This window comes from Camelus dromedarius, chromosome 11 (genome assembly GCF_036321535.1).
Source record: "Camelus dromedarius isolate mCamDro1 chromosome 11, mCamDro1.pat, whole genome shotgun sequence".
Lineage (NCBI taxonomy): Eukaryota > Metazoa > Chordata > Mammalia > Artiodactyla > Camelidae > Camelus > Camelus dromedarius.
In genome coordinates this window covers 8,104,014-8,130,998 of record NC_087446.1, presented here as the reverse complement: position 1 = coordinate 8,130,998, position 26,985 = coordinate 8,104,014, and the positions used below count along the sequence as shown (strand labels likewise).

Sequence of the window (26,985 nt, the reverse complement as noted above, 5' to 3'; positions counted from 1 at the left end):
GAAAAATACCATATGAGATCGCTCATATGTGGAATCTAAAAAATAAAAAACAAAAAACATAAATACAAAACAGAAACAGACTCACAGACATAGAATACAAATTTGTGGTTGCCAAGGGTGTGGGGGGCAGGGGGAAGGGACAGACTGGGATTTCAAAATGTAGGATAGATAAACAAGATTATACTGTATAACACAGAGAAATATATACAAGATCTTGTGGTAGCTCACAGTGAAAAAAAATGTGACAATGAATATACTTATGTTCATGTATAACTGAAAAATTGTGCTCTACACTGGAATTTGACACAACATTGTAAAATGACTATAACTCAAAAAAAAGTGTTAAAAAATAATAAAAATTTAAAAAAATAAAATTAAATAAAAAGGTTTTTTTCTAATGGAGATATTGGGGATCAAACCCAGGACCTCATACCTGCTAAGTGTGTGCTCTACCACTGAACTATACCCACCCGCAAAAGCACAGCATTTCTGCCATCTTGATAGGCAGACCAGGGTTCTGTTTATCAGGAAAAGGGAGGATGGTTACTGGTTAGGAGAGGCAATAGGCAAGATGTGCTCCCCTGACACCACACTAAGCACTTTACCTACATCGTCTTTACACAGCCTTATAAAGTCCAGACGGTTTTATGCCAATTTAGCAAATGAAAGACAAAGCCAGCGAGCAGCAGAGATGGTCCACATTCTTAGCCATTCTACCAGATTGCCAGGCATGGAGGGATTAAGATGCCAGGAAGGCAGGAGACTGTCCACTGGGACCACAGTCAGTCCCCACTCACCCCTGACCTCACCACACACCTACCCTCCCTCAGCTCCGAGTGTGTGGGGTCAGAGTACCCAAGTGCCCAGGTGTTGATAGGTGACTGCACCAGTGTCTGGTGAGGGCAGGCGTGTGTGCCCATGGAGCTCACTGCAGACACGTGCTCTCTCAAGCTTTGGCTGGAAGCTTGGGCTGAGCCCCTGTGTCTTGTTCCTTCATCCAGGCAACATCTGCCGGTGCCAGGCATCCAATCAGACCTCTGGGAGAGCAGATTGGTGGCTCCAGCACGGATCCTGCCCTCATGGAGAGATCTTGCCACCCAGTCTCTCCTACTTCAGAGAAATCTTGGGTGGAATGCTTCAGGTATACAGAGGAGAGAAAGCTCACTTCTGGCCACAGGGACAATCTTTATCCCCCCAGTGTTTTTTATTGTGGTAAAATACACATAACATAAAAGTTGCCATCTTAACCATTTTTAAGTGTATAATTCAGTGGTTTTAAGTACATTTAAATTGTTGTGCAACCATCACCACCAACCATCTCCAGGACTTTTTCATCTTGCAAAACTGAAAGTCTGTACCCATTAAACACTAACTTCCCACCCTCCTTCCCCCAGTCCCTGGCAATCACCATTCCACTTTCTGTCTATGAATTTGACTCCTCTGGGTGCCTCATTTAAATGGAATCACACAGTTTTTGTCTTTGGGTAACCAGCTTATTTCACTTAACATAATCAACGTTCATCCATGTTGCAGGATGTGTCAGTATGTCCTCCCTTTTTAAGGCTGAATACTAATCCATTGTATATATGTACCACATTTTACTTATCCATTCATCCATCACTGGATACTTGGGTTGCTTCAACCTTTGGCTATTGTGAAATAATTCTGCTATGAACAGGGGGTACAAATATCTTTTTGAGACTCTGCTTTCAATTCTTCAAAGCAACCACTTCAAACCAGAAGTGGTACTGTACTGGTGGGTTATATGGTAATTCTGTTTAATTTTTTGAGGACCCACTGTACCGTTTTCCTTAGCAGCCGCGCTACTTTATGTTCCTGCACGGGCAGCTTTACAGTACATTTGAGTTTGACCTTGAAGATGGTCAGTGAGGTTTGGCTGTGGGGAAAGGCACTGCTCAGCAGGGATGGATGGAGAAGGTACCACCTGAACCGTGGGGAGGAGGGCAGGCTGCGCACAGGGTGGCCAGGGAGGAAGGGGCCAGAATGTAGATTAGGGTAGAGGATTCTGCACGTTTTATGGGAACAGGAGCCACAGAAGGCTTTGAGCAAAGGAGTGATCTGACCACTCTGCCCCTTGGGAAGCCTCAGGGGGCAGCTGAGAGTAAGGTGGACTGTGGCAGAATGTTCTGGGGGTGGGGAACCCAGGAGGAGGCTCTTGATGGTTAGGGCAACAGAGAGTGATAGTATGAAGCCAAGTCCACAAAAAGAAGAAGAAAAAGCAGTGAGGGGGGCGGGGCGTACAGATCAGTGGTAGAGCACGTGCTTGGCATGCACAAGGTCCTGGGTTCAATCCTCAGTGCCTCCGTCAAGGAGGGGAAAATGCAATGAAAATGGACCTGGGACAGCAGGGCCATGACTAGGGTGAGGCAAGGGATGCACTCACCTTGCATGCAAAATTTTAAATAAGGATATTCATATTTAATTTAAATAAAGGATCTGACAGGGGCAAGTTCAGGGTGAAGCAAGTAAGGCATCACGCAAGTGCAGGGTGGGATCCCGACTTTAACTGAAGTGTGATATTTGATCCATCATGGATTTCTTTGATTTTGTTTTGATTTAAAAAAAAATTGTGTTGAAATATTACCTATCTTGATCACAGAGTTTTTGGTGCCCCCTGAAACTTTGTACCTGAGGTGAGCACCTCACTCCTCCCACCCTAGTCCTGGGCTGTGGGACAGACTTCCCTTCCATTATCCAACAGTACTTACTGTGTGCCTGTGATTTGCCCGTAACTGTGCTAGGATGTGGGGATCCAAAAGTCAGTGAAATAGTTGTAGCTCTCTGTCCTCAAGTTTAAGGCCAAATAGAAATAAGAAGTCAGGGGAGATAGAGACTCAAACCTGCTAGCCTGAAAGAGATGAAGGAAGTATGGGAGAGAATGAGATTGACATTTGGCTTTTGTTTTGCTTCAAAGTCTTGCCCATCCACTCTCTGAACCCCCTCTTCGTGGGTCTCAGACCCATGGATCACCCCCCTATAGAAACTAAAAATACCAGCCAGCCACATTCTCAGACTTCCTTGCAGTTGAAGCCTTCAAGGCTCACCAATCAGATGTGCCAACCCAAGATCTAAAAACAAAACTCCCACTGCAAAGAAGTGGAGCGCCTCCCTGCTGAGCCCTGAGGACAGCGGTGCCTGGCATCAGGTGTGGGACATGCTGGTCATGGGGCTGTGGCATCCTGCAGCTGTTTGGAGAGCTGATCTCATGGGTGTCTGAGAGTATCGATCCTGTTTGCATACCACAAGCCCAGGTCTCCAGCTCACTCATGGTCATGAGTCATCCAACATTCTTTGAATATCCTTTTGAATATCTTTCTTTGATCATCCTTTTCTGCTTAAGTTAAACTGAGTCGGTTTCTATTGCCCCCAACTAAGAATGCTGCCTTATATAGAAATTAGTGCCAGGAGGGGTTACAGGCAATGGATGTTGGAGGATATTCAGAGAAGCTGAGATGGGTTATCTGGACCACTTGGGACTGGAGACAGTAAAAATTCAGAGCATAACAAGGGATCAGATCTGGAATCCTACGGCATGCAGAGGGAAATGGGAATTCCAGTTCGCCACCTGGAATCACGTGGAATGAAGAGCCCGCTGAGGGCAAGGTTTTGAGACTGAGACTCCATTGCCTTAGAAGAGAATGAAAGGAATGGGGAAATAGATTGCGGGTCTGAGCTGCTGGTTCCGACAGTGCTACAGTTGAAGAAACAGAAGACAATTTCCCAAATCCTAAATTCTTGGCTCAAGACCCAGATCAAAACCAGAGGACCTCTGTGCTAAAAGTACCTCTTAATTCTTGCAGCCATAAGGCTGGGATAGAAAGAATTAAACTCAAAATTTGTGCTTGCAGAATGGCCAGTTACATCATTAGCTGATGCCATGGCTTCACCAGCTCTGCTCTGTGGACGCTGCACCATTGATTGGGAAGGAGTGAGCTCAGCCTTTGCATGGAGCCACGTGGGAGGGTATGGGATGAAGCTGAACCCCGATATTCACTGAGCAGGCTGAAGCAGCTTCTCCACACTGTCTGGTGATGCTGGCCCTGCCCAGGGCCCCTTTAATGGGTCCTCCACGTCCCACCATCCCTCAGTGTCTTCAGAGCACATTTGGGTCTCCAGATGGCCAGTGGGATGGGGCAGGATTGAATGTCAACCCCAAATCAAAATCTGGGCAAAACTTTGCTGTTTCATATTATCAAAACTCTGGAGGCAACATGTGAGAGAACCAATTGAGCTGAACTTAATCCAGCTGGGTCACACGGCAGTTCTGGATTAGGGGTGCCAGCCTCATCAGCTGGGGTGGCTCTAATTGTTTCCGGGGCTGGTGTGTTGGTTGGCAGGTATGCTGAAGCCTGACTCAGCGGTGGCCCACGCTCACTGAAGCAGGGATGACACAATTGTCCCCAGATGAGATACAGAGTTGTATGAATTAACCATGGGTGACCCACCGCACCTAAGCACCACCCCAAAACACCATCTTGCCTTCACCAAGACGGTGAGAACCGCGAAGCTGAGGCAGCCCAACAGTCTTCAAAGGCCTCAGTGTCCAGGCAGGGAGTCCTGCCAGTGGTCCAACTCCTGATTCCTGGGTTGGGAGCGAGTCAAGCCCCTGGGAGGGCCGAGGACATGGCGGCAATGACTGGCAGGGGCGGAATGGCCACATTACCGTAACAGCAGCGGGACCAGGTGGTCTGACCAGCGGGGGACTGGTGGGGCTAATGACCACAAAGTCCCCAGGGCAAAAACAGATCAGCGACCCTCAAGGACCTAAGGCTTTTATAACCAGAATGATCTGGGTCTGGTAAACAGACGTCTGACTTGACAGGAGACAATGTGAATGGGTTAGACAGAGACATGTGGTCCCTCCTGCATCCCAGACTCGAGTCCGTTTGCAGACCAGAGCTCCCTAAGGGAGACAAGGTCCTGACATTACGTTGCAAGTCCGCCCCATGAGTCTCAACATCCCCCCAAGGGGACTGTGGCTATTTATGGGAGAATTATGCCCTGGGGACCAGGAGGGAGGGAGGGCTGAACCTCGCTGAGTCCTTGTTTCCTCATCTGTGACACAAGGACAATAATATCCGCCTGAAAGGATTATGGGGTTAATTGAGTAGAATAATGGAACAGTGCCTGGAATATAAATGTACACACTGGCTGCAGCGGAACTTTTAATCCTTCTGTGATTTTGTGTTCATTCTTTTTTTTTTTTTTTTTCTCTTTACTCCACCACAGTGGAGTCTGAGCAGCCATTTGCTGGGTGCTGAGAGTTAAAAAATAACACCCCTGCCATTGACCGAGATGAAGTCCATGCCTAGAGCTGCGCTTGGCCCTCGTGTCTCTAACCTATGCAGCTGCTCCATAAAGCCATGCAGGGGGGTTAGCGTTGCTGCGATGGGGCTGGCTGTGTTCCGTGCTAAATCTCTGTTCCCTTCACAGGCACCACACTCCTCAGAAGCTAATAAAATGAAGTGGCAAGTACAGAGCTTGGAACATGATTAAAGTGATAGAGAAGGGAGGAAGGAGGGAGATGGCTGGACGGGTGGGTGGCTGGATGGATAGATGGATGGGTAAGTGGATGGATGGATGAGTGGATAGGTAGGTGGATGGAAGGGTGGGTGGGTGGGTAGGTAGATGGATGGATGGATGGAGAGAGAGAGATGTAGCTATGAAGAGAGATGATGGCTGGATAGTTTAGAAGGTGGATTTGACATGCCCCCATCTCTCAAGGATCTTCCAATTAAAGAAGATGCAGTGCTGAGCATGGAGCTGGCTAAGAAGTTGAAATACCTTATCTGGAGTTAGTGACACCCTCAGAGTGTGCAATTTCCCTGCAACACCATAGCATGTGTGATGAAGAACAGCCAGGCAAGCTGTGACTTGGGGGCAGACGTACTGGATGGCTCCAGTAACATTTTACATTCATTCATTCAGCGGGTGTCTTTTGAGCACCGACTATATACCAGACACCCTTTTTGGGCTCTGGGGACAGAAAAGTGAACAAAATAACTCTAAGTGGGGGGCGGAGAGGAGTCAAGGAAATGTGTGCAGTTGACCCTTGAACAACTTGGGTTTGAACTATGCGAGTCCACTTATACACGGATATTTTTCAATACTAAATCCTGCAGTACCACATAGTCCATGGTTGGTTGAATCCACAGAGGAGGAGCTGCAGATGAAAGACAGGCAGGGAGGGCGGACTAAAAATTATATGTGGATTAAGCCCCGTGTTGTTCAAGGGTCAAATATATATGTAGAGTGAGCCAAAAGAGGATCTGTCTTACAGAGATAAATATAGCAGGTAAAGAGGGGGGCTTTGGGGCAGAGTTCTGCTGTTTTAGTTTGTCCTTATGATGAGTCAGATTCTCCACTCCTAGGTTTCCCCATCAGCTCCAATCTGCCTGCACTTAAGACCCAGAACACATTTAGCATCTTTTTAATGGGAGGGGACCCAAGTCTTTGTGGATGAGGGAAAGCACAGAACCCCACAGCTGGACCTTGTCGACCACAGGTCTCCTGGTCATTTTCTTGTGTTTCAGATGAGGTACTGGCCAGAGAGGGGCTGTGACTTTCCCAAGGCCACACAGCTCTCTAAGGGCTGAGCCAAGATCAGACCCTAGCTCCAACTTTCAGCTGTGTTCTTCTTAACCCCACAGCCCCTCTGGGACCCCTCCAGCCTTCCCCACATTGGGTATCCCCTCCCCACAGCCAGTCCCACCCCACAATGCTGAGGATTCATTTCACTTGTGGAGACTCTCAAGTTAGAGACCCATCCCTTGTCCCTGCCAGTGACAGGCACAGGGCTGGGACGTGGGGTCCAGGTATCCGGAGCTGCAGCAGGACCAAGACCGACAGAGTGGGCCGTGTGGCTCTCCCCGACAGAGGCCTCCCTCAGAGCAGTGGGCTGGCGTGTGCGCACGCATGTGTGAGTGTGCGTGCGTGTGTGCGTGCGTGAGTGTGAGCCTGAGCCTCCTAGGGCGAGAGGAACACGTTGCAAGCTGTCGGCAAATCCTGCCAACGCGGAAAGGGTAATTGTCACAGCAGTGCCAACAGACAGATCTCCGGCGGATTCATTTGGTTTTGTTTTGTGGTTATTTTTTTTACAACTTTAAATACGGAATATAAATAAATTTTACATTTAAAAAATAAAAGGAAAGCCCCCAAAAATATAATCACCAACTTTACAAACAGAAGGAAGCAGATTTTGGAGAGGGGGAGGGGGGAAAGTGCAGTAGAAGGTGGAAAGGGAGGTGGGAGCTCAGACCCCACCCCTAGGGGGCCCTGGGGATCTTTTCCCTTTTCTCCCTGACTCCCAGCCCAAGAGCTGGTTTCCTGGGAGGAGCCACCAGAGATGGAACTCAAAAGGATCTAAGATGGGGGAAGCACGCAGGGGCGGGGCAAGGGCTGCTCTCTCCCTTGAAGACTTTCTCTTGGGTTTTTCCGCACCTGTCTGGAAGGGAGACTGCCTGAGCTGAGGACTTGGGGAAATGGAGGCCACGTGGACAAGTATTGTCTCCCTGCCCCCCACCAAGGGCTCACTCCTGTCCAACCTCTCCAAGTCCTGGGTTGGGTCAGAGGCCCAGCCAGTCCACACAGAGCCTTTGTGTCAATTAGGAAAAGGATCTCTTTCCTCAAGACACTTAACCTTCATATGCCAGAAAATTGTCATAATAAATATACAAATTGGCCACATCTATGGTGTGTGTGAACTGTGATCCCTGCATGCAGTGCCGTTGTGCAGTGCACACCCTGTACATCCTTACATGGCAGTCTTGGCTGGGCTGGGATCTGATGGGCAGGCCCCCTGCTGCCCTGGTTGCTGGTCTTCTGTCCTACAGAATAGTGACTGGGATTATCTGAGGCTTCAATCAGGGGTCCAAGAGCCCCTGGGTGGAGCAGACTGTAGGGCCAGGACAGGAGGAAACATAGGGTGGAGGTAGAGAGATGAAACAGAGGAAAAAGTGAAGGGGGGAGTGGCAGGAGGCAGTGGATGCCCAGGTCACCATCTACAACCACCTCCAGAACAAACTTCATCTCTAACCCATCTGAGAGGGCACTTGGCTGCCTGGTGCTCTGGCCACACCCACCCAGAAGAGTCCACATCTTCAAAGAATTCAAATATATAAAATGAAAAGAAGCCACTGTGAGCAGAGATGACCAAGGAGAGCTGACCAGGCCTGGGCACTGCAGGAGGGGGTTTCTCCAGTCTCTGCTCCCCCACATAGTCTCAGCCACAGGAGTACCCCGGCCTGCCTGGGAGTGCTCCCTGCAGAGCTACCTGAAGGTCCAGGGACCAGGCAGGCCATGCTGAGAGGCCCTCAGGCCCACATGCAGAGTTTCGGGCCAGTCCACAGCGCGGGCGAAGGAAGCCCCTTTCCCCCAACCAACAGCGACCCCATCAGTCTCTCTTGCACTCTTATCCCATTTCTTCCAGGTCAGAAGAGGAAAACAGCAATGGAGTCCAGGTCCTTCATTTCCTTCTTGGGCTTTTGGGCAAGATGCTGGAGGCCGCTGAGGGAAGACCCGCTGGTGGAAGGGTGGACGGACACGTGGAGGGGTGAGGGAAGCACCATTGGCCGTCCGAATCAGGCATCGAGACAGACGGATGAAGGGAACAATATTATCACTCCAAGGACCCCATGGGGGCAATACAGCAAATACCATATTAAATAACCCTGCAGGCCAAGCAGAGGGACACAGTGGGTCAGAGACAGCCCAGGGGCTCCATCCCACGCTCACACGCCCCACCTTGCCAGGGTCGACCAGCTGTCCCCGATTTCCAGCAGTGCTGGGAGATTTGAGGTTTAGACCTCCCATTCCCTTAGGGTATGCTGGCACACAGCTGGGCTGGGGTCCCCATGGTTATCCCCATTGATAACTAGGAAGAGGGGATCAAGGCTTCAAGCCTGGACTTTGTATAGGAAAATGCCTCTACCCCAACCCTTTCCTCAGCCCAAGCCACAGGCCAGGGAGAAGGAAATGCAGTGCTGGGCCTCAGTTTCCCCACCTGGCCCTCACCTGCCCGCACTCTCCTGCGATGCCCCTAGGCTCCGAGGGTCTCCTTCAGTGCCTTCTTGTCATGTGCGTGCTTGAACTTCCGGTGCTTCCCCTTAGGGGGCCGGCGGACTCGCACCGTCCGAATGGTCACCCGAGTTTGGGGTGTCTTGGCTGCAAGAGAGAAAGAAAGGTCTTGTTAGCAGGAGGAAGAGCACGGGTGACGAGGAGGAAGCAGAGGAATCTATCCCTTTTGATCAAGCCCTGCCACAGACCTCCCCAGATCCTCTGGGCTGAGAGAGGGGTGGGAGGGGAGGCTGGGGCCAGACCTCCCGGGTTTGAATCCCAGCTCCACCGCTCATCAGCTGTACCTTAGGGACAATTACTGAACCATTCTGTGTCTCTTTTCCCACCTGTGAGATGGGATAATAAGATTGCCTGCCTCATAGGACTGGTGGAAGGAATAGCTGACGGTATGCTGGCAGAGACGGAGCGGGGGCAGGTGAACTATGGCTTCAAGCTCCTCGTCATTACCCCACTGCTATGCCCCTTATTTCTACACCCCTTGAACCTGGCCTGGACTTGGATCTGTTAACCAATATTAGGAGGCAGACTGATGCTGGCTAGTTCCAGGCATAAGACTTAAGAAGGCCTGGCAGTTCCCAACTTTGCACTTTGGGGAGCCCTGTGATGCCACTTAAGAAGTCTGGTTCCCCTGCAGGGGAGGCTGCAAACCACAGGGACAGGGATAGAGGCCCAGCTGTCCCAGTGCAGCCGCCAGATAACGGAAGAGTAGGATCGCCCAGCTGAGCCCAGTCAACTCACAATGGGGGGGAGAATAGAAAATGGCTATTGTCTTAAGCCACTACGTTCAGAGAAAAGATGATTCGCAGATAGCAGCTGCTCTTATTCACTTATTTCTTATTCCCTCAGCTTGACCCTCTATTGAGATTTCCTGCCACCAACCTCAGCCCTTTCTCATCACAGGAGGAGGGAGCCACTGGGCTTCTGGAGGAACCACATGCCCTGCCTCTGACCTGGGCCGTCCCTGACCCCTTTCCCCGATTGTAGGCAGTACAGTGGGGGGCAGGCCAGAGCTCGGGCTGTGGGCAGACCACCTGGATCCACACTGGGCTTTCCCAAGTGTTACTTGTATGCTTTGGGGAAAGTCATGTACACTCTCTGTGCCTCAATTTCCACATCTGTAAAACTGAGAACAGCAGCTCCCGTGTTAGGAGATAATACATGGAAACAGCCAGAAACCCTTAGCTAGCACTTAGCACACACCTGGCAAAGTTCTAAGCTTGTTTATCCTCACAGCAGGTACAGGTATGTACATTTAACAGATGAGGAAACTGAGACAGAAAGACTGGGATTTGAACCCAGGGATCTTCCTCGAATCCTTGCTTTTAACCACTGGGCTGGAAATCTCTTCACCTGCAAGTCTCAGTCAAGGTTAGTGCTTATGTCTCTCTTCCTCCTGGGTGCCCAGATAGACACCCTGGCAATGAAAGTTTTGTCTGCCAAGCTCAAGGCCCACCTCTTCCTGGGAGCCTTCCGAGTTCTCCCCGGCCCACCCAGCTCTTTGGAGCCAGCACCTGACCTCCTACCTCACAGACACAAGCTCCCATTAGGCAGCCACTCATCTCTGAAAACAGGCAATACAGGGACTCAGGCAGGTCTCAGTTCCTCCTTAGGGGAGGCTACCCAGGAGGGCCACTGAAGGGCCAGAGTTTCCGCTCCAGAAACAGGGCCATCAGCAGGACACTGGGCTGGGCAGAGCTGGAGCAAGCTCAAGGTTGTCACTTAGCTCTTAGGTGATATGGAGCAGAGCTCTGTGCCCAGGAGGTCTGACACTGACCACCACATGGGCCACATCCCAAGCCTTAGCCCTGCCCGCAGACAGCTGCCGGAAGAATCAGCATCCGGGGCCAAAATGCTGAAACTACAGTGGCGAGACTCTGCTGCCTACATATCAAGTGATTGAACACACTGCCCAAGAAACTGGTTTAGAAAATCACATGAAACAAAGGCATGGAAAAGAACCCCGTTCTGAACATAAAGAAGATGTAATTTTTCCTGACTAGAAATCATTCTCCATGTTAATGCTACAAATAATTTACAACACATTGATTTGAAGCTGTCAAATTCTCAGTCTTCCCAAGGCACTGGGCCTCAGCTCAACTCTGAGAACAGGAGGAAGAGGCTAAGAGATGGCCCTACCTTCAGGAGGCTTGTTAAGAAAAAATGACAGCAAGATTGTCCTGTCCCCTAACCAGAGAAAGTTAATCAAAACAGTTACTTGTGTGATTTTTTTATACTCATTTAATCCTCTTAACTTAAGGGTTCTCATTTGATCCTTACTGCAAACATTCAAGGGAGAAAATGCAGCAGGAGTCAGTCAAAAGAACCCCAAACTAGATGTTACAAGACCTGGGTTCTGGGCTAGGCTTTGCCACTGTGCACTCTTCATTAAGTTCCTTAACCTCTCTGTGCTCCAGCAGCCCTGTCATTAACACTGAAGGACTGACTTGCACGTCATCCATTCTAACTCTAAGATTTTAAAATCTTAAAAAAAAAGAAAATGATGAGACAAGTTTAAGAGCCAGTGATAGCTGTCAGGGTGAGGTAAGAGCCAAGCGTAGACCTTCAGGATACCTGGGTTCTAGCTATGCCCCTGCCTGGAACTGGCTGTGTGACCTTGGGCAAGTCCTCAGCCTGTCTGGGCCTCAGGCACTGTCTCTGTAAAATGTAGAGGAGGCAACTGGACCACATTATTTTTTTTTTCAGTCCCTTTCCACTTTTTAAGTCAAACTATGCCCCTGAAATTGTGAATTCATGAAATCTAAGGATAGGAACTAAACTCCAGTTTCATGTATCCATCCGATGTTTGAGCTGTGTCTGTCACACCCCAGCTGCATGGTTGTCCAGCCTTTACTTGTATAGCTCCAGCAATGGGGAACTCATCACCTAGTAAGACAGACAATTCCATCTTGGACCCCTGACTGATTACCAGCTTTTGTGTGTATGGAGTTACAGTCTGTCTCTGGTGATTTTTCTCCACTGGTCCTAATTTTTCCACCAAGGCTACAAGGAATTAGTGTGATTTCTCATCCCCAGGACAAGTTGTTAAATATCTGAAGACAATATGTGTGAGGTGTTTGTTCTCTGGTCCAGGCCATGGCTCCTCCCACCATTTCATACACCCACTGAACAAAGTAGGGGGCTGTGGTAGCAAGGCTGGAATGGTGGCTGCTCTGGGTGGGGTGGCCAGCAGATCTCAAGAAGGAAGGTGACTTCTGACCTTAGACTCAAGTGAAGAGAAGGAGCGAGACTTGTGAAGAGCTAGGAGAAGTGAATGTCAGACAGAGTGACATGTGCAAAGGCCCTGAGGCAGAAACCTACTTGGCCACTCAGAAAAGCCAACCTTCCTGGGGTGGTACAAGTAAGGGGGAATAGTTGGCAGCAAGGCCAGAGGGCCAACTGGGTGAGAGGTGGTGGGCTACTTTCTCCCATAAGGCCTCACAGGTAGGGGAGGAATCTGGATTGTTGTCAGTGATATGAAAAGCTTCAAGTGAATGTAACCAGGGGCGTGCCTGATCCCCATGTGCCCCTGGCAGCTGCCACTGGAGAAGGGGGCTGCAGGGCTGAGCAATTAGAGTCAGGCCCTGGATGGGCAGTTACCTCGCTGCTCCTGGGAACTTCCCGGGCTTCGGGTCACAGGTCGTGCCACCACCGTCTCACACTTGCACGCCAGGTGGTCCTCCAAGGTCACTGTGGCCTTCTTAAAGGTTGGCTTCTTCCGCACGATCTCGATCTTTCTCACCTGGAAGATCAAAGTGATTCTGTGAGACCACAGGGATAGGGGCCAAGGGAGCCACCTGCCTGCTCCTCCCCGCAGCATCCCCTGTGGATCTTTCCTCGAAAGCCTGGAGAGTGCAGGGCAGACACTTTGGCCCAAACAATTGCAGGACCTTGCCCTCTGCCCTTCTCGTAGCTTTTCCATCAAAACAAGCCCTCCCGACCTGGCCTCTGCAGTCCCCGTTGGAACCCCCAGAGAGGGAGGAAGGCATTTCCGGGTTGAGCATGGGGCCTGTGGTATCCTCATTCCTGGAGCGCCAGCCAAGGTCAGGGGCTGCTGCAGAGGCGGGGAGATGGTTGTCTGGAAGGAAGTGGGGGGAGGCTTTATCCAGGAGGGAGGCGGGAAGGGGCAGGTCAGCTGTCAGGTGTCCATCCACAGAGCTGGCAGTGTTGGGGACAGGAGATACCATGACAGTGGGTGCTGGGTGGAGAGTGACATCAGTAATCTTGGGCACAGGGCCCAGGCCTGGGATGGAAGGCGGACACTAGGACAGGCCAGAGCTGACCACAGGGGAGGGGAGTGTGGAGAAGGAGGCAGAGCACTTGGCAAGGGTAGGTAGGGTTCACCAGCCAGTCCTGAGCCTTGGGGAGGTGTGCCTACCACCCAGCTGCTCAGCCCAGCCTAACCTGGTGTGTGGGCAAGGCTGGCCCAAGGAGTGCAGAAACCTTTCCATATGAATCAGAAAACAGCTGAGACTTCTCTGGCCCTGCCCTGCCCCATGTGAGACAGGGAGCTCCCCAGGACAGCCTCTACTCTAAAATTTCCCTTGAGTCAGAGTGTATACCCAACCTTTCCAAGAAAGGGTCAGGACTCAGCATTCTGACTCTTTGTTAGGGGCTGCCCCAGCTCCTGCAACGTCTCTTAGTTGGGGGGGTCTCTGTCCTCCTTGTTAAAGATATGACTTGTCAAAGGGAGATGAGTGGGCCTTAGAGATGCTGGGGCACCTAACCGAGCCTTTTTCTGGGTGGAATGAGAGCCCTGAATAGGGGAGAGCTTTGGGGGAACTGGAGCAGCTGCCCACAACATTCCGAGTGTACAATATACTTGTGAACCAGTCTATTCAAGGGATATTTGGGGATTTTATTCCCCATAAAGGAGGAGGCAGCATCCTTTACATCTGGCCCCACACCCAGCCCTGCCCGGGGGGCCTGTCTGTGGCTCGTGTTCACAGCAGCCTGGGTGGCCTCGGTGGACCCATGGGTGGCCTCCGCACACCCGTCTGGAGGAAGTTTCCCACGAGTGGCCCTGTCTGGACAGAGCCCTGGGGCCTGCAAGAAAGGCCTTTCACCCGCCAGGAGCCTGGTCAGCGTGTTCCGCACCCCCATCCCCGGGGCTGGCTGTGGCCTGCGCACCTGGACGGGCCGCAGCTGCACCTGGGTGGGGCGACACTGCACGTTGCGGTTGTTGCAGCAGCCGGAGCAGCGCTGCACCTCCACGCAGGGTGGCCACACCAGGAAGTTGGCGTTGGTGCGGTCTATGAGGCGCCGGGAGATCTCGAACACCTCAGTACGTGTCTTGCACTCAGCGATCACGGCTGGCTCAGCGACTGTCGGGAAACCTGGAGGGAGCGGGGACCTCTGTCAGGGAGGTGGGCCTGTCCAGACCCCCCACTGGCAGGAAAGCCCAGGGCGGAGCCACTCTGGGACTGCCTGCCCTTAGAAATGGCTGGCCTGTTCTCACCTCCTTCAACCTGGGGGTGGAGGGTTCAAGTCCTGGCTGTTACCAGCCATGGGACTTGGGCAGGTTGCTGATGGGCTTAAGGCCTAAGTTTCCCAGTTTGTGAAATGGGAATGAAGAGATCTATACCCAAGAAACATTGTAAGGATCAGTGAGATCATTCTGAGAGCACTGGCATGTTTTACATGTCAGTTTCCTTCCACCAGCCCTCAGCCATTTTATTCTATGATTTCACACATTTATGGGTTTGCCCAGCATGTGGCCTTTACTTGTATATTATCTTGTAGCCACTCTCACATTGCTGTTTACACTGTAATCTATTCTTACCTTGTTGCTTCTTTCAAGCCTCAGTTTCCTCACCTATGATATGGGATAACAGTGCCTACACTGCACTTGCCTATCAAAGGAGTAATGTGAGTGAAGCCTGGCCTACAGCGGGCACACAGTCAATGCTGGGGATATTGTCATCTGTCGTTATTTACATGTACAGAAACTGAGGCTCCGAGAGCTAAATGAGCCGCCCAAATTCAGAGCGGGCAGTGAAACTCAGGCCACTCGACTCTTATGTAGAAGGCCCCCCAGCCACTGTCCACAGTGTTTTGGGCCCCGCAGGTGGGCAGAGAGAAGGAGGGGCTTGGAGTGGGCACCTGCCTCCCTGGGAAGGCTTCTGTGGGACCCAGTGATCTCTATCCTTCTTTGCTTCACGCCTGCTGTTCCAGGCACAGCCCTTTGCAGCAGCAGACATAGGCAGCCTGCCAACGGCACTCGGTTCAAGTGAGAAGAGCTACTTGGGATCCCAAACCCACCACCTGCTAGCTGTGTGACCTCAGCTACTTCTTCACCCTCTCTGGGCCCCAGTTTTCAACACTATAAAATGGGGTTAACAGTATCTACCTCCAAGGTGAAACTAATGAACAAATGAGGTTTTAAAGGACTATATTCAGAAAACAGTGTGTCTCAACTCCTTGATAGAGGGTAATTTAAGGATCGTTACAGTCTTTTAGCTCCATTCAGTCCTAAGTGACAAAACAGCCAGCCTTCCAGCCTCGGGCTGGCTGCATCCCCAATTCTCCCTCCCTGCCTCCCACCTCTGAGGGGCCACCGTTGTCACCCTCAGCCTTACCTAGGCTCCTTCTCCCTCGGGATAAGCTCTCCAGCTCGCCTCCAGAATGGGACCGGGTCAAATTCAGGTCCAATTCAGCCCCGTCTTCATCTGTAAGAGGAGGTCAGACGTGCTCTGATAACTGCTGGCTGGCCAGACCATGGGGTGGGGGCTCTGAGCAGGCTCCGGGGCAGGTAGGAGGACTGCCTCTCACCCTTCACTGGCACACCACTCCAGAAAATAGTCTCCCCTTTTGCTCCCTGTAAACCCGAGGGTCCTAGCTACCAGGAGTGGCCTCTCCAGGCAAACGCTGGGGTGGCCACGGGGCTCAGAGGGTGGTGGAGCCCTGACTTATCATCAGCCCCTCTCTGGGACCTTCAGCCACATATTTGGACAGAACCCATGTCAATGGAGTTAAAAATAGCCCATCCCCTTTGCTACTATAAGAGAACCCTCCTTGGCCTCCAGGGCAGGGTGAGGACCCAGAGCTCTGAAGGCCAGTTTCCAGTGCCCCTCCACCCAGCGTTCCCATAGGAAGTGCTGAATGGAGAAATTCCCAGAATCCCCAGGGGGGACCAGCGTGCCCTGGACACAGCCCCTCTGGAGCCCCGGACAATGGCCCAGTTGGGCGGGAGAGAGGGAGAGAAGGAGAGGGAAGGGGTGGGGGCTGAAGGCAGGGAGAGGGGTGGGGAGCCAGGCCTGCTGGGTGGGGGCTGGGGGGGGTCTCTCTCTAGCCCCCAGTCTTCCACCGTCTCTGTCCCTCTCCCTCTAACCTTTTGCCCCATGTCTGCCCTAAGTTGTCCATTTATTCCTGAGTTCACAAACCACAGCTCCCTCCTCCAGCCTGGGCGGCCCTCATCCATCTCAGCGTCATCAGCACTCCTCAGAGACATCCCTCTCTCTAGATGGCGGCCGGAAGCCGCTGCGGGAAGTGAGGGTGGGAGAGGACTTGGAGCCACACTGCATCATGGGCAGACCCTTCTGTCTCTCTGACGGCTGAAGTGCCAGCATAGAAGCTACAGGGTGTCCTGCCCACTCCACGTGGCACCTCGCGGCTCATGCTGTGTACCCCGCCTGCTGACTCTGCCATTGACAAAGCTCCCGCTCATCCGTGCAGACTCCCAGGGGGTCCTGTTTGGAGGAGGCTGTGCTATAACTGGTGCCTTTCCGTCTAGCCTGCTGCTCCCACGTCAGCCAGTCTGTCTGTCTGTCCTTCTCACTCCCTTCCTTTCTCTCTGCCATCTCTGGAATGTCCCTCGTGGGGAGGAGATGGGGAAAAGATGTGCTTTGTGGAAAGGTTAAGTTTATTAGAAAAAAATAGCCACATGGTTGCCTTGAAACAGGCCCGCTATTGAAAACCTCATCTTGGACCCCGATCCCCACCCGGGGTGCGTAGGGGCTGCCCGAGGGTGGGGGCCAAGGGCCTTGGAAAGAAACAGCAGAAAGGCTAAATTTGGAAGTTGCCCCATTGTGTTGACCAGGGCTGGCCAGTCGGGCATGGGGTTGGGGGTGTGGGAGACGTGGGGTGGGGGGCCTGGTGAACAATAGGTGGGCCCAGCTGGGGCCCCCTCCCGCTGGCCTCACCAGCCCCCGGCACAGGCAGGTTTGAAAGGGCCCGGGAATGCTTTTGAGAGGGAGCCAGGGGCCCAACGGGGAGAGGAAACAAAGGCAGGAAATGCTGTCCCCCGTAGATAGCAGTCTGGGCAAGGATTACAAAGTGACAAAGAGACAAAACCCCAGAGGGAAGGAGAGCTGGGGGTGCAGGGGGGGGTGCCGAGCAGGGCTCCAGGGAACAGGCCAGAGGTTAGAATAGAATGGAATTTGCTCTGAAGACAGCATTTATAAATACATTCCCGACCCATCCCACCAGCCCCGCCACGTGTGTGCCACCGAGCACGTGCCCATGCGCTGAGAGCATTCTCGGGCATGGGCAGGGCTGCCCACTGGTCCGGGCCAGGTGTCCCTGGGAGACCTTGGAGACTGGGCCCTCAGCCAGAGCGGCAGGGAGATAGATGGCTCCTCCGGCACCACCCACCCTGGCTGAGTCCACACCTGGATATACACTCAGCAGATGCCCTGGGCACCTTCTCCCTGCCCCCTCCTCTCGGTACCCCACCCTCTGCAGCAAGCCAGAGCCACATGTGGGAGCTTTTCCTGCCACACCCTACGTCCCAGGTAGCAACCCGCCCGCCTACTCAGCCCTGCCTTGGACGGGCGTGGCTCAGCCCTCCATGAGCTGCCACAGGCTCTGGTTCTCTGGATGTCAAGGAAGAGGGGATGTCCTTGCCCTGCTCGCCCGGCTCCCCAGAACTCGGCAGAGGGCCAGAGCACCGGATGAGGATTCAATTTACCTACGGAGTCTCCATGCAGCAGGCGCTGGAGGTCATCAAAGGAGCGGATCGAGTGGTCACTCAGCATCTCGTAGAGCTCCTCGGGAATGGGGTCCCCCTGCCAGGCAGACATATGGGACCAAGTGAGCTGGCAGCAAGGGCTTTCCAGCTGTGGTTCTCTTCCAAACATACACACTTTGTCCTATAGAACGTTCCCTCAGGGCACCTTTGGCCATGGGCGAACAGACGGCCAGGCTGAGAGCAGGAGCACAAAGGCCTGGGGCCAGAACCTGCCCAAGCCCCTAAAACCCAGTTCAGATCTGCACCCCTCAGCCCCTAACAGGAACCCCAGCTCGCTTTAAGTTAGATTTGACTGTATGTGTCTGTCTCCCCATCAGACCCAGGTTCTGGGAGGCTCCAACAATCTGATTTCTGTCTGCTTCCCCTCCACACCTGACAGCTAAAGGCAGCCAGCATTTGTCATGGGAGATCTAATTATCCCCATTTTACAGATGAAAAAAACAGGCTCAAATAGGTGACATCCTTGGTCAGAGTCCTACAACTGATTTATCAGCAGAACCTGCATTCAGACCCAGGTCTTTCTGATGGCAGAACCCTTACTCCCAGCTTCCTGGGTACACGAGGTGTTTAATAACTGCTTGAGGAGTAGGTCGGTCTCAGGAGGCCATGTGCACTAGTGATATCTACTTAGCCTCTCACTCAAAGAGAAGAGAAGGGAATCCTCAGATATGGCCAGGAAACCTGAAAGCTCACCCATGCCCCATGCTCAACCAAACCCTATTTTTAGAGCCCCTCTGGCCTGTTACCAAAAACACTTGAAACTTAATAAGCACTTTAACAGGCCCCATTCTGAGCCGGGCTTCCTCCAGGGAAATCACAGGTCCCACAATAACATGAGAGCAGCTCAAATAGGAAGGGCACGGCCACGTCCCACAGGCCGGGGAGACCCGAGGGGCTGATGCCAAAGGTCTTGAGAAAGAGGTGAGGGCAGATGAGAGGCTGAAAAGCATAATCCAACAATCAGTGCCTCTGGGCAAAGAAAATGCCTAAGATCTGCTGCGTGTCCGGACTCACACCCATGTAGACACGCGCACGTGCGTGCACGCGCGCGCACGCGCGCGCACACACAGAGGAGGGCTGTGTCTTGTGGAAGGAGCCCTGGCGAGGGCACACGCAGACCCAACTTACTACGGCCTGACCGTGGATTACACAACTCTGTGCCTCGGTTTCCCTGGGCTAAGAGGGGAGGTGTTCCTGCTCTAGCTGGTTCACTGAACATTCCACTGCCTGGAGAGCTGAGCAGCTCAGCACAGGCTGCCTCCAGGAAGGAATGCTGCCCTCTCCCTGACTGACGGGTCAGAGAGACTATCCTGCCTCAAGGCCAGCCCTGGGAGATGCTCCCTGAAAGGTCTGCTGGGAGCCTGGTGACTGATCAGGTTCTAGCCTCCCCCAAAGTTCTGTTTCCTCATCACTTATCAACACCTCCTTCAGAGGTCCTACCATGTGCAGCTCTGTCCACCCAAGTTGGCCTGGAGTCAGAAGACCCAAGGTGGACAGTGGCCGTGACTGCTTTTCCAATGAATTCTTGAGACCCCTGAGCTCAGTTTCTGCATTTGAACGTGGAGCTTATAATCCTGCCTGGTGCCTAGTTCTGTCGGGAGGTGTGAGGGAGGGAAGGGTGGGGGTCTAGTAGTCAGCTTGGCTAGGAGTTGGGGTCCATGGCTGCACAGCCGGGGAGCCAGGAGCTGCATGTGTGAGATGGAGGAGGGGTGTCGACTCAGCGGCCCCTCACTCTCCTCTCTCTTCTCCACTGTGCCCCACCTCATCCAACCTCAGAGAGGCCACGCCTCTGGTGGTCACCAAATGTGAACACCAGACCCAACCATGGAATGGAAAGGAGGCAGCTGGTCTTCAGTGAAGCCCAAGGCAGGCCACTCACCCTGAGGGTTTTATCTGCCCCAGATCTGGTAGTTCAGAGAGCTGGAATCCACCTCATCCTGCTACTAACCTCCCTGTGACTTCAGGCTGGTCACCACCCCTCTCTGGTCCTGGCTCTCATTTGTGAATTGAAGGGGCTGAAAACAATTGATTCAATTCTAATTCTGCCAGGGGGTGGCAGAAGAAACAGCAGAGGAAAGCCACGGATGGGGTACCCAGTCAGGTCTCCCAGGCTGCTTGTGGGGTAATGATTCAATTAAGAGCAGCCAGAAGGTCCAGTACCAAATGGCACATAGCGCTCATGCCAAGACCTCCTTGCCCACTGGAGAGATGGCTGCAGCAGCCAGTCATGGCAGAGTAGGCAGACCCCCTACTCAGGCCTTGCAGATGCCCCAGACCTAGCCTATGAGGCAAAGGAGATGGTGTCTTATGGAAACAAACCCAGAAGCTCCCAGGCTGGTGGGGAAACGCCAGGTGAGATACTGGGGAGGTGGAAGAAGCACATAGTAGGTGCTTATAAAATACTGGTAAAATGCATGAAGAAGGACTCTCCCCTTCTCCCTGGGGTTCCCTCTTGTATGATTTTCCCACCTCCTCCACCAGGAGGATCACCTGGGATGTTCTCTCCTACCCCCAAGCAAATTGTCTCCTAGAGAGTGGACTTTATTCTAAGTAGAGAGACCAGTCCTGCACCTGTTTTTAGTAATTTGACCACTGGATGCCCAGAATGCACTGAGAGCCCCTGGGTTTGATACTAACACCACAGCTAACTTCTGTGAAGTGCTAGCTATGTGCCAGGCACCAAGCTAAATGCTATGGATCCCAAGAGCCTGGTACTGTTTTTATTCCCATCTTCCAGATGAGGAAGTGAGGCTTAGAAAAATCAAGTAAATGGCTACAGGTCTACAAGACTAGCGAGTGGCAGGGCAGGCCCCTCTCTCCCAGATCCTGTCTGCTCCCCACCCTGTGGATGTCATAAAGCAGTGGTTCTCAAGTTCTCAACCACGGATGAATGGGCCCCCAGGGGACACTGGCCATGTCTCGAGGCATTTTGGTGGTAACAACTAGAGGAGTGCTACAGGCCTTAGTAGGTGGAGGCCAGCAAAACATCCTTGTATGCACAGGACAGCCTTCCACAATAAAGGATTCTCTGGCCCAAAATGTCCCCAGCGCAGAGATGGAGAAACTCTGCACCAGACAAACAAGCAAGGGCTTCAGCTGCAGGGGAACCTCGGTTCTTGGAGTCTTTAACAACCTAAAACCTCAGCTTCTTTATCTTTTAAATGGGCCTAATAACACCTCATGGAGGGGGTGGTTATTGGGGAATCACACCTAGCAGAGCAGCCAGCAAATGATAGTTAGTGAGCTGCGCTGTGGTCACCATCCATTCCTTCAGTGTGGCTCCTGGAGGGCATGCCTGTGCAGGGCCAGCAGTGCAGGACATTTTTAAGGATGACAGTAGGTGGGTGGTGAGCTGCCTGCCCACAGGAGAGAATGTGGCTTTGCATTATCCCCGGTGCTGGGCCACAGGAAATGGCACCTGAGCCCCACACTGGCACTTGCCTGGGGCCATGTGGGCTGGTGGGTGGTCCCTTTCCGGGGCCGGGGGTGGCTGAGGGGTGGGGAAATTCAGTCTGTGGTCAGCTCCAGGATGCACTGCCCTGGGGGAGACTCACAGGGGCACCTGCTTGGGGTCGTGGTGTGGGAGGGTGAGCAAGCCGGTGGAGCCTGGGTTTCCCCAGGCATAGGTTCTAGAAGCCTCTGTAGGCGGGCAGCTCCCCTCAGTGACAGCAATGGAGGCATGGCACCCTGATGAAGCTGTCCCAGATCTCAGGCCTGGGGTTCCTGGCAGGGCAAGGGCGTGGCCAGAAGGCAGCTGGGGCACAGCCAGCCATGGGAGCCAAGGCAAACAGCCTCGTCCCCACCCCACTCCACCCCCAACGCCAGCTGCAGAAGGTAGGAAGGGCACGAGCTGGCTGAGGCCAGGTGACTTACAGCTCCCAACCAGGCTGGCAGATTAAAGGGACCTGGACCCCACCCTCTGCCTGGGCCCCAGTGCACACACAGACGCGCACTCCCCAGCCCGCCTGCCGTTCCGCTCCGCCGACGGAGATGACACTGGGTCGGCCCAAGCAATCAGGGGCGTTGTCAGCAGCGGGCAGAGGGAGAAGCCAACAGGGCCTCGGAGCGCCCGCCTGCCTCAGAGTCTCAGGCCTGATCTAGATTCAATGCCAAAGCCAAGCCCTTTGAAGAAGGCTTCTCTGGACAGACCACAGAAGCCATTTAGAACCACCCTTTCCCACCTAGCATCTCCCTGCCCTATTGCTCCTGGGACCCCACCCCACTCCCCGACCCCTGCTACAGTCAGCCCAGACCCTCACTGGACTCCCATCTCTCCCTCGAGCAGAAAAATTTTTTGACCAGGAAGAGAGGGGCCAGTGCAGCAATTATAATACTGGCAGCCCACTGCAATCATTGCCACCCTTAGTCCCAACTCCCAGCACCGAGTGGGCCCCAGGAATCTGCATTTTCAAGAGGCCAGGTAATTCTGCTGCTCTGGGGGAACTCTGAGCTAACCCAACCTTCTCATTTTGTTTTGTTAGGTGGTGGAAACTGAGGCCCAGCTCAAGACACACAGAACCTTTGAAATCTAATTTTCCTTCTGTTTCTTCTCCCCTGTCCAGTCAAAGTCCCAAGACATAGAGAAGAAAGACATGCTTTTCTCTCAGGATGGAGGGGTGGAGGGGAACAGGGGCACTCAAAATGAAAATGCCTGCTGGAGGGCAGTGTGGCCTTGCTGGGCTGCCCTGGGTGAGGACTGAAGGAGGCCATGTCTGTAAAGCACTTAGCAAGCCCTGGACACGTGTCTGGTCCTTCCCTAGCCCTACCCCTACCCTCCAGGATTCACTGTCCTTCTCACAAATATTTACAGATTACAGGCACCATTCGAAGCAGAGTAGACAGTGGTGACCAAGACAAAAGCTCTCTAGTGGAGTTTGCACTCAAGTGAGGAAAAACAACTCATAAACAACTAAATAACTCAGAAAATGAAAACTGTGGTGCTAGAGGGGCATTTCATGGCGGGTGATGGAAGACTTTGAGAGGGACTTATGAGGCCCATGGCAAGCACCTCTCTACCACTCCTACTGAACCAATAGCTTTCTCTCTCTCTCTCTCTTTCTCACAGACACACACACACACACACACACACACACACACACACACACACACATGCACACACACACTGTTCCGAGGTCTTTCACCAGAGCCTCCAAATTCTGTTTGATCCTAAGACATTTCTAGGGCCTGGAGATCCCAGCAAGTCAGTCTCTCACTCCCTAAGGCCATTAGCAAACCAGAAAGAAGCTGGGTGCTAAGGACTATGGGCTCCTTCACTCCTTCTCAGTAGAAGGGTGCTGAGGCCAGAGGCATCACATGACAATGGGAGTCACCCTCCCGGAAGCCAGCTCAGCTGATGGAGATGGGCCCTCATGGCCAACCCTAAGCCAGGACCTACCTCAGAGCTCCCCAGCCCTTCTTCCCAGCTGCTGAGGCCTCTACCTGAGGCTCAGTCCAAGCATGGAGGGGACCTGACGAAGGCCACCTCCACCAGCAAGCCTTCCTGGACTGGCCCCCATGTCGACAGGTATTCCCCTTAGTTCTCGCCTCCTGAAGCTTACTCAGGCTCTGCAGGAAAGTGCTTTGTAAACTGCAAAGCACTACACAACTGTGGGTTCCTGAAGGCCATGTGTTTAAGGATGCTGTGATTAAAGTGAGGAGAAAGGCACCACCTTCTGTACCATAGCCACCCCACCAAACCCATGGACCTGTGGAAAAAGAGGAGGAGGTGCTGGATGAAGCTGGAAACGGTGAGGGCAGGCCTGGGAAAGCCTTATGCAGCTGTCATCCAGCCTCTCCAGAGCATGCTGGGCTCCACAAAAAAGAACAGTCAGGGGTGGGAACCCCCTCAGGCGTTCAGGGCCTCCAGTCTTGGAGATTTAAAGAAGGACTTACTTGAGGGGATAAATGCTCGGGACATCACAGCGACCCCAGTCACATCAACACCATTTTCAGCCACATGAGCATGGCTTAAAAAAAGCAATCACAGAGGGGTAATGCTTGAGAGACATGGAGCTGATCTAATTAGGCAAAAACCAAGTGGGTGCTGTGGACCTGGGACCTGATATAAGGGTCCCTGTTTCCTCTCCCTCATAGGGCCCAGGAAGGAAATGGGATCGCTCCAGAGGTAATGAGATTCCTGGAACCACGGTGGGCCCACCTGTTGCTCGGGGGTGGGCACCTGGTGCAGAGGGTGTAGCGGCCGTGCGTGCCTGTACGCGTGCGTGGGTGTGCGCGCACGTGTGCTCAAGATGCGTGTTCGGGGGCCGTGCGTGCGTGTGTGTGTATGGGGTGCGCGCGCGTGTGCCCCGCGTGTGCACGGGCGTGGCGGCGGCGGGCGCGCGACCCGGCCGTGGTAATGCGTGCCCGTTGCTCTGCGCACCCGCCCGCCCGCCGGAGCGCAGCATCGCCTCCGGCCAAGAGTGTGCATGCGTGGGGTGAGTGAGCGAGTCGGGGGGCCGGGCGGGGTGGGCTGCGGAGAGCAGCGGCGGGGGCGCCGCCGTTCCCAGGACGCCCTGGCACCGGGCCCAGCCCCCAGGCCCCGCGGCGAGGAAAGACGGCAGCTGGGGCCGGCCGGCGCCCCCCTCCCCAACAGCTGGCCGCGGCCCGGGGGGCTGCGGGAGCAAAGAGGAGGGGACGTCGGGAGGGGCCTGCAGGGGGCCAGGCCGAGCCCCGCGTCCTCCCTCCCGGGTGCTGGCCGCAGGGGCTGGCCGCGGAAGGGCGGGGCCCCAGGGCGGGCGGCCGGCGGCCCTCGAGGAGCCCCGAGAACAAAAGGAGACGGCGACGGCTCCTCCGTGGTCAAAACAACCTGCGCTGGCGGCGGCCCAAGGCCCGGCCGCGGCCTCGGAGCTTTTCACTTTAACCCCTTCGCCGCCGCCGCCTCCTTTCTGCGCCTCTTTGGAGGCCAAGAGGTGCCCGCCCTCCCCGGGAGCGGGCGAGATGCGGGCTCCCGGCTGCGGCCGAGCGGAGGCGGGACGGGACCCAGGCACGCCGGCTCCCGGCTGCCCTCTTCTCCCCAGCACCTCGCGCCTCCTCCCTGCCCCGCCCCCTTTCCCACCTGGATTCCGGGCAGACTTGCCAACTCACTGCTACGTGAGGCGGGGAGGGGTGCGGGGCATTCATCCGACCTGATAGCTCCCGCAGACGTTTTTATACTCCACCTCCCTTGCTGCTATGCTTTTACAGGCGGCGCGCTCCGCACCCTGCAAGCGGGGGAGAGGGGTGAGTCTTCTCGCAGGGCGCGGGCGCAGGTATGGCGCGACCTCAGGCACACACCGCCCCGGGGGCTGTATTCCCTAAGAGCCCCTACTCCTCCCCTAATTCCAAGTGCCCAAAATCTCTCTCGGCACCCACCGCGCCCAAGACACAAGCTGCTCCTGCACCGCACTCTGGGGCCGGGCAAGACCTGCACTGGTCCGAGGACACACACCCCGACCCGGAGTGGGGGCCAGAGTGGGACGCAAACCCCCGCCCAAGATTGGCGTGGCTGCCACTGGTGCGCGAGCTCGCATCTCCCATGCAAGCCGGGTCCTGGACAGGACCTAAGCTGCACCGAAGTGGGCTGGGGAGGACGCGCTGCCTGCTGCCTTGGCACCACCCCACCCTCTCCCTTTGGCAGGAAGGGGGCTTATTCTCGGGTTCCTGAGGGGTAGGAAACAGGACCACGCACACCCACCCCTGACGCTTAAAAGCTGGAAGATTTGGGATCGCACCGCAGGAAAGAAAGCCACCGTTGCCCGCTCCCCTTAGAGCCTGGCACCTCCCGGACCTCGCGTCCCAGCCCTTGTAGGTTACCTAGCGCCTTGCGCGAGGCCCAGGGGCTGCATGGATCCAAAGTTCACTGCAGCGAGAAGAGGGGGCGATCAGAGGGTAGAGGTAGGGGTAATGAATGAAGCGAAACAGCCCCAGCTGCCGTCGCAACTTACCTCGGCGCTGACCAGACGCAGGTAGCAGCAAAGAGACAGGAAGAGCGCCCAGCAGCGATTCATGCCGACTCCGGGCCCGGCCCCGCGGGGCCCCGGACGCGTGGACCGAGCGCGCCGCCCCCGCGGCCAGGGTGAGGGGCGGGGGTTGGGAAGGGAGGTGGGCTCTGCTCGGGTCTGCGGCGATCAGGCGCTCAGGCCGCTGCAGCCGCCGCCGCGGCTCACCCGCATGGCCCCCGGGCGCCGCCGCCCCCGGCCCGGGCTCCGTCGTTGGGGGGTTGGGGAGGGCCTGGGAGCGGGACCAGAGTCCGAGGCCGCTACCTGGGCGGATCCCGAGCCCGTGCGAGCATCCACGGCCGGGGGGCTGCGTCGCGAACCAGCCGAGGCGTCTAGCCGTGTGGGGGCGCCCAGGGGACTCCAACCTCCAGGAGGAAAAAGAGCACGGCAGTCGATGGTTCGTCTTCACTCTCCAGCTAAAGGCGTTTTCCTCTGCCCAACGACTTAGCTTTTTTGCAACATTTTCTGGAAAGGCTCCCGAAGTCGGAAAGCGCGGAGCTGGGCACCTCAAAGCCAAAGACTCCCCCAAAAAACTTTTTCCAAAGTTGGCTTTGCAGCGGCGGCTCGAGTACCCGGACAGGGAGAGGTGCAAACTCCCGCCCGGGCCGGGTGGGGGGCCCGGAGCGTGTGCGCCCTGGCGCGGAGCCCGGGCGGCGGGCACGGCTGCTCCGCGCGCGCGGCGTGTCCGTTGCGCGCTGGGCCGGGCCCGGCAGACAGGTGGACGCGGCGCGAGTCGGTCTGTTCGTCTGCCCGCCTGCTTGCCGCTCAGGGCGTCCTCTGCGGGCTGCGAGCTGCGGCTGCTCCGGTTTTCTCTTTGCAACGAGGCTGGAGGGTGGGCTTTTTTCCCCCTTTTTGCGCGCGTGTGTATATGTGTGCGCGCAAAATATCTCTATCTCGGGAATGAAAGATGGGCGCTGGCGGCCAGAGGGGAGCCCTCAGGGAAGCAGC

The 26,985-nt window shown here is 54.5% G+C and overlaps 1 protein-coding gene and 1 long non-coding RNA gene across 3 annotated transcripts in view; one reads left to right on the top strand and one right to left on the bottom strand.

Moving 5' to 3' along the window:
- Positions 1 to 7,059: 7,059 nt before the first annotated feature.
- PDGFB (platelet derived growth factor subunit B) lies at positions 7,060 to 26,691 on the bottom strand. 2 transcript variants are annotated; one of them, XM_031463298.2, is made up of 7 exons: positions 25,984 to 26,691; positions 18,002 to 18,098; positions 15,672 to 15,761; positions 14,224 to 14,429; positions 12,694 to 12,835; positions 9,034 to 9,183; positions 7,060 to 8,541 (listed from the first exon to the last, which is right to left on the bottom strand). In XM_031463298.2, exons 1-6 carry the CDS (start codon positions 26,044 to 26,046, stop codon positions 9,059 to 9,061), a joined length of 723 nt encoding a protein of 240 aa, XP_031319158.1. In that variant the 5' UTR covers positions 26,047 to 26,691; the 3' UTR covers positions 7,060 to 8,541; positions 9,034 to 9,058. The 2 variants fall into 2 exon arrangements, with proteins under 2 accessions (XP_031319158.1, XP_031319157.1); XM_031463297.2 differs by having other exon boundaries at positions 7,060 to 8,690; positions 25,984 to 26,690.
- LOC135322512 (uncharacterized) overlaps positions 24,329 to 26,985 on the top strand; it is a 35,952-nt gene continuing 33,295 nt past the window's right edge. Inside the window, exon 1 of the long non-coding RNA XR_010383103.1 lies at positions 24,329 to 24,495. This is a non-coding gene — a long non-coding RNA (uncharacterized LOC135322512). The remainder of the gene's footprint in view (positions 24,496 to 26,985) is intronic.

What these genes read in the sequence shown, in the direction of transcription:
- PDGFB (XM_031463298.2), bottom strand. Translation starts at nt 26,046, where the DNA reads ATGAATCGCTGCTGGGCGCTCTTCCTGTCTCTTTGCTGCTACCTGCGT. An exon ending in TGCGTCTGGTCAGCGCCGAG is followed by an intron (nt 18,099 to 25,983) that starts GTAAGTTGCGAC and finishes TCTGCCTGGCAG; the next exon opens with GGGGACCCCATTCCCGAGGA. An exon ending in CCGAGGGAGAAGGAGCCTAG is followed by an intron (nt 14,430 to 15,671) that starts GTAAGGCTGAGG and finishes CGCTCCCTCCAG; the next exon opens with GTTTCCCGACAGTCGCTGAG.